Source organism: Esox lucius, chromosome 14 (genome assembly GCF_011004845.1).
Source record: "Esox lucius isolate fEsoLuc1 chromosome 14, fEsoLuc1.pri, whole genome shotgun sequence".
Classification (NCBI taxonomy): domain Eukaryota; kingdom Metazoa; phylum Chordata; class Actinopteri; order Esociformes; family Esocidae; genus Esox; species Esox lucius.
Window position 1 is genome coordinate 31,156,880 of NC_047582.1, and position 12,519 is coordinate 31,169,398.

The 12,519-nt window shown below is 42.4% G+C and overlaps 1 protein-coding gene across 3 annotated transcripts in view; it reads left to right on the top strand.

Annotated features, from left to right (window-relative positions):
- The first annotated feature begins 4,062 nt into the window (after window positions 1-4,062).
- map3k1 (mitogen-activated protein kinase kinase kinase 1, E3 ubiquitin protein ligase) overlaps window positions 4,063-12,519 on the top strand; it is a 38,224-nt gene continuing 29,767 nt past the window's right edge. For 2 of the 3 annotated variants that reach the window (XM_013137254.4, XM_013137255.4), the window contains exon 1: window positions 4,063-4,582. In XM_013137254.4, coding sequence (XP_012992708.3) covers window positions 4,089-4,582 — 494 coding nt within the window. In that variant the 5' untranslated portion in view covers window positions 4,063-4,088. Of the gene's footprint in view, window positions 4,583-5,475; window positions 5,625-12,519 lie in introns of those variants that run through there. The other variant, XM_013137257.4, reaches the window with a different exon arrangement.

The following is a 12,519-nucleotide window of genomic DNA, read 5'->3' on the forward strand; positions in this document are numbered from 1 at the left end:
TGCTCCAACACTGTAAATGATCAATTATGATCAATTGAGCCTTGTCGAGCGAGTCATGGCTGGTGTAGATGACGATTATGTTAGTGAAGATCTGTTTTGCATGGGTTCAGGCTGTGCTGAGCAGGAAGCGTAGAAGCATCAGGAAGTCTGAGTGGCTATGAATAGTGCTTAGTGATGGATTGAACCTACATTGACAGGAAATTGGGTTCTCTGGCTGCCCAGGACTCTATGCTGTATTCCACTAGGTAACTATATACAGTTGTGCTTAAAAGTTTGCATACCCTTGGAGAATTGGTAATATAAAAAAACATGAGTGAGCAGGCAAAACACATCATGTCTTTTATTTCTTATTGGATTCACATTCAACTATAGGCCCTAACAGAATGGCACAATCATAGAATGAAATATGGCAACAAAGGAAGAAATGAACTGACCCCTGTTCAAAAGTCTGCATACATTAATACTGTCTACTGTTACCTTTAGCGTCAACGACAGCGTTCAGTCTTTTGTAACAGTTGTCTGTGAGGCCCCGAAATCTTGCACATTCGTCCTGGCAAAATGCCTCCAGGTCATGCAAAGTCTTTGGTCGTCTTGCATGAACCGCAAGTTTCAGATCTCCCCAGAGTGGCTCAGTGATATTAAGGTCAGGAGGCTGTGATGGCCACTCCAGAAACCTTCTCCTTTTTCTGCTGTAACCACTGGAGGGTCAACTTGGCCTTGTGCTTAGGGTAATTGTCATGCCAAACATTCAAGGGTATGATAACTTTTGATCAGGGCCATTCGGGTGATTTCTGTTATCATTATGATTTAAAAAAGAACCAAACAACTATGTAAATAAAAGACAGTTTTCTTGCGTGATCAGTCATATTTTCTAAATCAGTGCCAAAATATCACAATTTCTGCCAGGGTATGCAAACTTATGAACACAATTGTAAATGTGTATATATGTGTATATATATATATATATACAGCTCCGGAAAACGTTAAGAGACCACTGCACCTTTTTCTTTCATTTGAAAAGGAAGGTTTTCAGTGATGAACAGAAGCGTTCAGTTTGCAGTGGTCTCATAATTTTAACCCTTCTGTTCCTCACTCAAAACCTTCCTTTTCAACTTTTTTGGAAAGGCAAAAAAAAGGTGCAGAGGTCTCTTAATTCTCTTAAAAGTTGCGCTGTATTCGATGTCCAGCATGCAACAATAAAAACAAAATGCACCACGAGAAATGTCATGGACCCAGTACGTCCTATAGCAAAGTCATTACCTTTGTTTTTACCACACAACCAGTGCTCAACAATGTATAATATTTTACCAGTGGGTAACCACCAGGGCCCTCTACACCCTCTAAGGATATTTTATTTATCCTGGAAATGAACCCTTCTGTTTCCAACACAAACTGAAGAAATTCAATAGGAAGATCATTACAATTAAGACAAAAAATAGGAAATAAATGAAAACAAAATGCAAATTATAATATATAAAAATATAGAGGGGTTTGTATCTATTCTTAGGCCTTTTGTTAGGGCGTAGAGAGGGCCCTGGTGGTTCCCACTGGTATGTATGTATATATGTATGTATGTATCTATGAATGTACACATATATATATATATATATATATATATATATATAACATTAGGAGCTTACATGTAATGTGATCAAAGGGATAATGTTATGCAATTCCATACAAACCTTATCACCAGTTCCAAATGTTCATGAACTTAATACTTTATAGGGACAAGGAACTTTGAATCCAAATATGAACGTACTCAACAGGATGGGGCCTGTGTTGAGTGCCGTTCTGCCCTTGTTTATAGAACAATAATTACAAGCCATTACACAACTTGAATGACAAAGGATCAAGGGGGGCATGTCATTTGCAGGTTCACCAAGCTGACACCGCCCAGACTAATGGCTGCCCTAGGAAAAGTGGAACAACTTGTCTTTGCCACATACCTTCCTGGTACTTTGGGACAATCTCTGCAGTTAATACTGATACGCTAATATCACAAGAAGACAAAAAAATTATATGAATTTACTCAAAAGTTACAAATGTACCTAATCTTAAGTAAAGCTCTCATATTTACTACTTGGTTGCAAATTCTTTGCATTCTATATGACAGCCTGAAGCCTACAACTCACAAACATCAACCAACATTGGGCATCTTCCCAGGTCACACTCTGTCAGGCCTGTGCTGTATGTCTGCAGTCTTGTGTTCAGCAAGTGAAAGGTATCCTCAGGTGTTTTCAGGTCAGGTGATTGCCTCTGCCAGTCAAGAACATTCAGCCCCTGGCGGTCCGCAGCCTTAGGTACAGGTTTAAGTGGCTTGATGGCACACGTAGGAGCTTTACCAACATTAAGTTGCAGCGGTCCAAATGTGAGATGACAAGTGTCGGGATTTGACGTGAGCTGGTAAGTTGTACTCATGAACTCGCAGAAGCAGCTCAGCGCCATTTGGTGTCAGCAGAAAAGGACAGGGCTTTGTCTAGGATGACTCCCAGGGTTATTTCCGCTCTGGGAGGTTGACACTGTGCAGTTATCAGCTGTATGCAGAGGTTATGGATCGGACAGGAGAAGGATCCCAAAAGGAGGAGCAGCTCTTTTTCGTTGAAGTTGACCATGAGATGAGACAGAAATGTGCGTCACCACCTATGTGGAAAAAGAGCAGTAGTCAAGTGTCATCCACATACCATGTGAGGACATGACTGAGTCAAGGGACTTGGTGTACAGAAGAGGGGGCCTAGTGCTGAGCCCTGGGGAACGCCAGAGAGGATAAGGCAGGGAGCAGACATGTGTCAGGAGCACCCAGCCAGGTAGAACGCAATCCAACGGCGTACAGATCCTTAGACACCTGTCCTTGAGAAGGATGGAGAAACATGGAGGAAATGATAATGTCCAAGGCAACAGTGAGATCCAGGACGATAAAAGAGAGCAGAGAGAGTACGCTTGTGTAGTGTGAACAGCCTCTTACTGGTTAGGGTTGATGTGATTATTCTGCCTTACATAGGGATGAAAAGCTTCTTTTTTTTTTTATTGGCTGGCTCAGGGTTTGGATTTAGCATCCTTTTGGTTACTGGTCAGATTGTTCTTCCTGATAAAACAATTATTACATTAATGTCTCTCTCTTATATATGTATATATATATATATATATATATATATATATATATATATATATATATAAACACATCTGAGCAAGACAGAGGAGAGACTGTTGAATTGCAGTAGGAAAGCTCTTGCTGAAGCAGTATATGTGTACTGGACACGCAGTGGCCTAGATCACCTGTTCCACCTCTGCCACCTCAAACATTTCTTAACCCTAAAATTCATTAAATGTCTTATAGTCGTGCTTTTAGTTTGAAAAAGTTAATTGGCCATAAGACAATTCGGTGTTGACTCCGAAGGTTCATTGCACACAAATGCATCCAGCTGGTATTAACTGGTAAATGCTCACATCTCATTTCGTTATGAATGTAGCATTACAAAAACTGACCCACTCCTTATAACACCGCTGCACTCCTAACCAATAAGTCGTACATACCAGTTCAATCCATCTAGAGTTCTGTAACTATATGGTGATAAGTCCTGTTTGTTGTGTAGGCATAAATACGAGGTGAATTTGTTGAGAAACGCTAATGGGATGAGGGAAACAAGTCTCCTAGTGGATTTTTCAATTTCTTGATTTTTGTGCCAAATTCCAAGATGCACTTGGTCACAAACGCATTATATGGCAGCATTTAAACAGCTGAGTAAGATTTTTTCAAACGAATTGACCAATCTCATTAGATTTTATTTCGAGCTTTATCAGACTTTATCAGATTGGTTAACAACATGTAGAACATTATATCCGAATTGGGTTATTTGCGCAAAAGCAGACTGAAAGGATTCACATCCAATTTATAGTCAGTTTTCTTTGAAAGTTCTATAGACATCCGGACACTGCATAAAGTTAAGCAAAATACACCAACTTATGCGCATTTTAAGGTCGTATGTAAACATCCCGGTTCCCTCGCTCCGCCCTCCTGACCCTCCCCCAATTCCCTCCACTCCCTCTCTTCCATAGAACCTATTAAGCGATAAACTCCCGGACAGAAAATGGCGACGGCGGGGAGCCGGACCTCGTCGTCGGGAATATATGAGTCGAATAACGGCACAAATATTGGAAGTGGTCCTCAGGGAAACTCAAGCACCCCTAGTCTCCCTAGCAGTCCGGGTAAGGCAAAGAGTAGTACCGGGGAAAACGCACAATGGAGACGTAAAGAGCTACGGAAAGTCCGAAGCGTGGATCTGGATAAACCTGAGTCGCTGCTCCTGTCTCCAGAGACTGGAACGGCTCCGATATCAGCGCAGCTGCACTTCTTGTCTATTTCCTCGCCGGGTGCAGTCCAGGCAACTTTATTACAGCAAACTCACCACATTCAGCAGAGTAACTCACTAACTGACCACCCTCTCTCAGATAAAGCGAGTAATAATTTTTCTCCAGCCGCTCAGGAATTGTTGAACATTTCTTTAAAAAACAGCAGCGACCATCTCAGTCCGGATAATGGTGCTACCGGAACTTCCATAGAACTGAGCGCTACACAAAATAGGTAAGATATAAAAGATTGTCTCCAAGTGCATGTATTTTGAATGATCATGGATACTTTGTATGTTTTTGCTTAGATTGTCTCCAACTGACATTCTTATTTTGTTGCTGAACTTCGTAGGATTAGTAATATTGACATACGTTTCAATCAGTTCTCGTAAACTATTTTATTAGTTAATAAATCCTGGTAAATATGATTATTGTGGAATTATGAATGATCGTTATTCGAAAAACATTTCTCTTTACGGACGCCACAGAAGTCAAGGTCTGATCCGTTAAAACTCTTATCTTCATTCGTATTGCCATTTGTGTCAGGCTATGTGAAATTTGGAAGTAGAAGCTCAAGTGATACTGACGTGCTTCACAGTCCGCAACACTGAGTTTATCTAGGAATGGGTTTCCCGTGAGTAAGGGATTTGAATGTCATCACTTTACACTAAGATTTACTGTAGGTCAAGTTCTTCAAGCAGGAATGCCAAATTCTGCTGTTTTTGCATCCTTTGCTATGCAGTTTTCTACGATTCGACTGTATGCTTTGTTTTTGGTATACACCGCACACACAGACACACACTTTATAACTGTTGTGATTTTAAATGAATAAACATTAAACTATTATATGTTTTAACAATCGGTATCAATGTCCGTTATCTATCATTTCGCATCATTCAAGGCACGCAGGTGCTTAGTCTTTACCTCCTTCAGAACATTGATTCTGTGTACCTTTTTTGCTGTTAAACAAAGTGCCCCGGTTAATGAGTGACAAACAGTGCAAAGATCAGTTAACATAATCATGTGAGAAAGTGGAAAGTCACCTGAGATGAGTGACAGGTTTTTTCGTTTTTTGTTTGTAGAAAAGAATGATGAAGAGAGAGGAGAATTTGTTGCAACATGAGACGTTGGCTTTTGGGACTGTACAGATAACGAAAGATGAATAGGATGTTGAAAGCCAAAGCAATGGATGGAAAGAGAGCTGGAGTGCATTGTGGCGTTTCTTGTCCAGCATAATGGGCTAAGGCAAACCAGCAGAGTCCCCACACCGCACAAAGGTAGAATTCCAACTAACAACTGAACCCCATTCACCAAATACCCAGTGTTGGACCTCAGAGGCCCAAGCCCTTTCCTGCAAACAATAGATTCCTGGATTAACTTCAGTCCACTCTCTCTCTCCGCCTTTAGGCCATCAATAACACATACAAAGAAAATTATGATTTTGTTTTGGTTTTATAATGTTCGGAACATCATTCGTAGTTCTGAACGACAAACAGAACTGTTACTCATGTCATGCGTAGTATTTTTCTCCCCATTGGGATTGTTCTGTGATGCCTCTTTTAGACGTTTTTCGCTTGAAATAACTGTTAAGATGAAATGACTCCCTTCACGTTTGAAGCTAAATTTGCGCCGAGAGTGCATGTGACGAGTCAGGTGAAGAACCGCACTACTATCAATGGTCACAGTGATTTATTTAGCTGGTTAAAATGTCTCAAGGATATTACGTCCTTTCACAGTTACTGGAGCAAAACATTGAAAGCCTATCCCAAAACTGGTATGTTTTTATTGAGGCAGGCGTCATTGCCATGTCAATGGCTTGCAGTGACTTGCAGTACATAAACTGTACACAACATGCGATTGTTTGTGATAAACGATTGCAGTTAATCTCTGGTAAGTTTACAGAAGCATTAACAGCTGTGAGGAACGCTGCGGAGGTTGTGTCTGGTCTCCTGGCTGTGGGTTCGTCCGAGTTTACGTGAGTAGTTTTGATTTTATTAGCAGTGGCGTCGTTAGGCCTGGGCGTCCGGGCTATAGCCCCGGAGCATTTATGAAAAGCCCCGGATCTCAAATTGACCAATAATAAAAACAGCTCCTGATCTATTCGTTTATAATTCTGATCGCACTTTATGACAATGTAGACCGCTAGCATGTACATCGAAATGTTCCTCCAGCGTGTAGGCTACAAAAAAGCATGGGGGGGGGGGCCCTTAGCCTCGAATGTATTTTGATCATTGCAGCGCCTCTGGTTAGTAGCAAGTAGGTAGTTGCTCAGGTGTCACGTTGGCTTACCTTGTTGTCTTTGGCCTTCAGGCTAATGCCTTCAGGCTCCTGTGTCCCTTTGAAATGCTCTGACATTGGACATGTTGCGTGCTTTTAAAGGGAGGCTGGTGTGTTGTTGATACAATTTCCCCCGGTTTGTAGAAAAAGCATCTGGTCTGACAAAGAAAAAGGCATTGGCTTTGCGTCAGTACATGAATCACTCGCTGTCAGGTTGTCTCCGGAATATCAAAGACCGTCTCTCGTTTTTGTGGAGTTATTCATAGCTGTTTTTTTTTCTCTCCCTAAACAAAGCTTGCAGGTAGGTGTTGTCATGAGCACTCACAGCAGGTGTTGACAGTGTTTCAAAAAAGGTCTGTTACTCAGCGTAAGGGCTGTTTTACGCTGTTGAACCATATCTACTAAAAATGATGAAGGATCAGAAAAATGCCTTTAAAAGCACTCCGCTCCATCTCCTCTGTCTGGCATCTTAAGGGTTCAATTATTCAACGGCCTGAATTTCCCTTACTTCCTTTCTGAAGACATCTCCTCACCATCCTTGGTGGTGGCTGCATGTTAAGGTCAGACATTCTGTCAGACTCGGTTTGTATGCTTCGCACCGACCAGCCGGAGGACTGGGGCACACTGAATGTGACACTTCTCACTAGGTCTTTATTACATTTTTACCGAGCCGTAACTTGAGTGCCTAGTGGTTCATCTCTGACCAGTGACCAAAAGGTTGCCAGGTCGAATCCCAAAACTGTAGTTCTCTCCATGATCATGGCAGTTCTGAGGTCAGAGCTGAAAGTAAGCCCCTTTACTTCGCCAGACGTAACTGGTCAACTGAAGGTACGATAATATTAAGCTACACATTAGTGTGGTGCCAGTATGATGGATGGGTCTGAGTTTTGTGTATGTTACATTATTGTTCCTGGTTTCATCCAACATGCCCTCTTCCATTTTGAGGGTTACCAGAGTGGTCAAGCTGAAAGTCGCTTTTCCATGAGCCATTACATTCCAGAAAAGACGCGATCAGACGAGCACTCCGACGAGAAGCTGCACCTCCATTGGCTTTTCATCCATATTTTCCTCCGTTCAGCCATTTTTACTTGCTTGGCTCTGTGGTGTGTTCACATTGAAAGTGGACACAATTCACTGGGACCTTAACCTCGACCGACCATTTGGCACTTAAACGGCTGATAGTAGTGGAACCTGACTATTGTGCTTTTTTGCTTTTGAAGGACATAGGCTTCCTTTGGAAAAGACGACGCTGGGACGTGGCCAATCAATGGGTGTTCCCCACTCACAGGGTCACAGTTAATTTGTGTTTTGTGATTGCACCGGATGTGGCAGGAGTTCTGATGTTCTAGTGTACAGTTGACCGGGAGCACGATGCACGATAAGATATTCTGTGTGGAAATGTGTAGACTGTCAGCCATCTTTTAGGGCTCTTCTTTTTGGTGATTAACGTATTCTGAATTATAATATGACGTTGCTCATTAGCATCAAGCCTTTCGTGTCGTTGATGCCGGCATGTTGTCCCACATCCCCTCCCCAACACAGTTGGGGGGGGGGGGGAAGTAGGGGAAACACTGATGTCCATATGATCTATTTTGCAAGAAAGGTTTGATATTTAGCTAATTTGCTATTATTTCATGGTAGTTTATAAATAAGATACTTTTGTCTTTTATTATTATTGACATTTTGTTAAATGATAAATATTAGTATTTATATTTGTTGAATAAAAAGCAATTCAATGTAATATTTTCATCCTGGTCATCAATAAATTTTTTTACATAAATCTTTAGTGGTCCATGATGTTATACAAGCTGGAGGGTTCCCTGTGCAGTTCATAGCCTTCATTCTCAGTGAATCTCAGAAGCCATGTTTGTATTGTAATTGACATTATATCCACTTTACGTTCACGTTTTAGTAATTCAGCAGACGCTCTTTTCCAGAGCGATTTACAATAAAGGCATTCCTCAAATGTTACAACCCACATCTGACAATCATAAGAAGTTCACTTTCCTTCATTGAAGCCAATAGTTAGCAAGAGAAATCAAAGTTAAGTGCATCATTTTTATTTTTCTCTGGGGGTGGGGGGATACACCACAAGTTAATACGAACCAAATTAAAATAGAATCTGAATCAAAATGGGACTTTGTGAATCGAAATTGAATCGAGCGATCTGTGCCGATATGCAGCCCTATCATAAAATCCTTGTTTTTTGGCAGCTGTGTAGTATTTATTCACCTCATGCTTTTACACACAGCACATTTGATCCTTTAAAAAAATTAATCTTAAATGACATGTTTCAATGAAGCAAGAACTCCAGTTATGCCACGACACAGTTTAGCTTTCCCACAGCAATGTTACAATGCAGCAATTGGTGCTTGGGTGAACAAAGGAATGAGGGATGAGTAATGATTGGTCGGTGGACTAAGCTGTTCGAACCAATACCTACAGCCGTGGAAATATTTTCATGGTTTCCTCATTGGCTGAGGAAGGTCACATTTGTTAAAGTTTTTCTATAGGCTGGAGTAGGTTCTCACGCTTGTTTTCTATAAAACCAATGATTTGTTTGTTTGCAAGGTGGGATTCTTCGGATGAATTGTCATGCTCTTCCCCCTCCAGCCGCATATAGCTCCTGAGGTTGTCATGCCATTTTACGTAAGCTTTGCTATTATCTACAGTCTCATCACATCAGCGGTAATTTGTGAAGCAGACTTCCTTTGGGCTGTGCCCCTCCCAGCAATCGCAAACTTTACATTTGTGGTTTCAGGAGGAGAGCTGTAAAATTCCCTGCATGTGCACATCGGTTAGGATTCATAATTGAGAGTTTCCTGAAGAAATGTAATCTCGCATTACGTTTTATGATGGTCCTCCGGGCGTAGGCTTGAAACCGCTTTACTCCTCTCGAGATGGAGATGTTGAAGATTGGAAGCAGTGTTTGCGCTTGGATCGTTTCAGTCGGGGGGGGGGGGGGCAGCATTATTTATTTCACTTCTTGTGTTATCCTGTCATCATGGTGAATGAGTCATCGCGGACAGCTGGGGGGAGCGGCTGTTTTGGAGTCAGCTTCAAATTAGTAGCTGGCTAACATCTGGATGCCCGAAGACAAAGAGAAAAGCTGGTGCACAGCAAACCCCATTGCCCTTCAAAGAATATTACTTCACATCGCAACTCTTAAAGGGAAAATCCAGTGTATATCACTATTGGAAGTATTTAATTTTTTGTTTTTTTGTCTCCATGCTCAATAATGACTGACTGGAGGTGATTCAGACATAATTGTGCACCAGTATTCTTGAAAATCCACGGACGTCATTGTTTGGTTGAGCCTTCTGTCTGACTTAAACACGAGTAGAGTCATGTTTTCAAGCAATTATTGTGGCCTTTGTGTTTTGACCATTGCTTGATCACACTAGTGGCGGGTAGATAGGACTGTCCATGTCCAGTAGTGCCACTGGACCGGTCTCAGCAATGCTTCTGTAATCCATGACATTGCAGGATAGCCAGGTGGACAGATTTTCTCTGGCTTTGTAAAGACTGTAGCCCGACATGAGCCCTGTTCCTACCCTCAAAGCTAGACTTCTCAAAACAGGGGCATTACTAAAGCTAGTCTTTTTGGGATTTCAAAACAATTGCTGCTTTTGATGATTTGTCATTGCTAGAAGAGCTGGACATTGCTATGAATTCTGGGTGATGTGGTTGGATTACTACCAAGAAAAGTTGATGGCCCCTTTCAACCCTTGAAATCCAGAAACACTTATGTGTCGGGTGAGGAAATTCCAAGTTTTAGTGGCATGTCATATGTTAATACCATATTAATGGACATACATCGCTTAATAGGACTGTAGTGACATTTGTCTTTAAAGAATAGCTGATTGTTAATGATGGGAGAGTTGTTCACTGAATTTAGTTTGATTTAAAGTGGCACCAGAGGTTACCTCCGAATGTTAACTTTTGCAAAATGGAGATGGACCAATGATCATCCACCAAAGTTGATATGTTCTAGACCAGGGGTATCCAACTCTAGCCCTACGAGGGCTGCTGCCCGCTGGTTTTCTCTTCTACCTCATTTATTGCACCCATCTGGTGTCCCTGGTTTAAATAAGACCCTGATTAAGGGATTGCAATGAAAAAATGGAGTGGCTCTGGCTTCAGGCCTGATCTGAACACCCCTATTCTAGAGGGTAGACCTACATGTCATTTCTGCCAAACATTAGATACAGTTACGTCTAAAACAGTGACCCTTTTATAAAGGGTGACCGGCTCCATTTGCTTGTAATGCCATGTTTTTCACTTCAGGCCCCGTTTTGTGGAAGAGAGGCCTTTTGTGAACCCGTCCAGAGGATCTCATCTGCATACGCTTGCTGTTAAGTGTGCAGCGCGGGCTCAAAAACGTGGTGTTTGAGTGTGAAACGTGACACACGGCTCCCTTTTCTGTAGTCAAGGTGAGCTGTGGAGCCCCCCCCCCCCCACCCACCGAGTCATGTGATCGTCACCTTCCCTGGGGGAGTGCCTTGTGGTTGCGGGTGGAGCTGGAGAGCGCTTTGATCCGTTGATGCTGTTGTCCGCTGTGCCCGTTTCCACTGCCCCACGTGTAACTTACTGGTATGTTTAAAGGTTTTGTGTTGCGTGGCAAAGATGGCTGCAGACTGATGTGGTTTTCAATGACTCAGCGTGTCTTTCAACATTTTGTCTTCAGTCACTCATACATTGAATCCGGCGAATGGGATTTTCCAGTCTTGAGTATGACACGTTGTTATATCTCTTAGAGTTTTTGAAACAAGTTTTTATGTTTTATTGACAGCGTACATGGTTTGTGTCCTCATAATGGAACGTCCTCGATTTTCAGGTGTCGGACTAACCTTTACATTTATAGTGACAGAGATGACATTCTACCAAGCAAACATTGCTTCAGACGGTTTTGTTGTAAAGTGGTCCTCAGTCATGCCCCCCCCCATACCATAAATTCTCCTGGCCTATGTCTGAGACTTGCCTGGGTAAATGTAAAGCTTTTATAGAGGAAACCCGGCAATGTGTATAACGAGCGGTTGCTTAGGTTGCTTGAAGCCGTGAAGGATTCTGAAATGCACAGTTGCTAGGCAGATGGAGGTTGGAATGCTCTCAAATTGAATTCTTTACATGGGGGTCAGAAGCCACCCTTTTGTCCTTCACCACTCTCCAACTTGTTCTGAAAAAGCCTGATGCTATTTCTGGTAATTGGTATATGATTGAAGAGGTGAAGCCCATATCGTTGTGTCCACAGAAAATGCATGCGTGCCGGAATTGTCTGTTCTGTGTGTGGCGATGCACTTGTGAGGAGAGTCAGTTCGCGTTTTGATATAATACCTTCTCAGGGTAAATAATTGAAACACATAAAAAAAAAATATGTTTTTTGATGACGTCCTTCACGTCATCAGCGTGAAGGACGATTGCCCGATGGTTTCCGTGGTTTGTAGAAGAATCCGTGTTCGCAGAACTCCATGAGTATGTGATAATCCACAGAAATCTTTTTTTGAATCATATTTTGTGTTCGGGTCGCAACACATATCTTAGTGTTAATGGTTTATCTTTAACCAAGACCTTATCTAACAGCCTTTGGGGATCCTTTGGTCATGTGTCGATGAGAGAGGGAATGGGAGAGCACGAAGCCTGGTTATAGGACCTGTTTCCGTGGCCCCGTCCCGGTGAGCTGTGGTAGCTCTGGACTCTTGGGGGTAGGAGGTGGGGTTTCACTGTTTTGTCTACCCAGCCTGCCTGGGCCTCCCCACGGCCACCAGAACCGGCTGTTTAAAGCCGGGGGTTAGTTTAACGCTCAAAGCTGGAGGCCACCAACAAAAGGCCCGGATATTTCCGTCCCCATTAGGGCGTGTCGGCGGACCAAGGGGTCCCCCCCCCCCCCACCCCCCG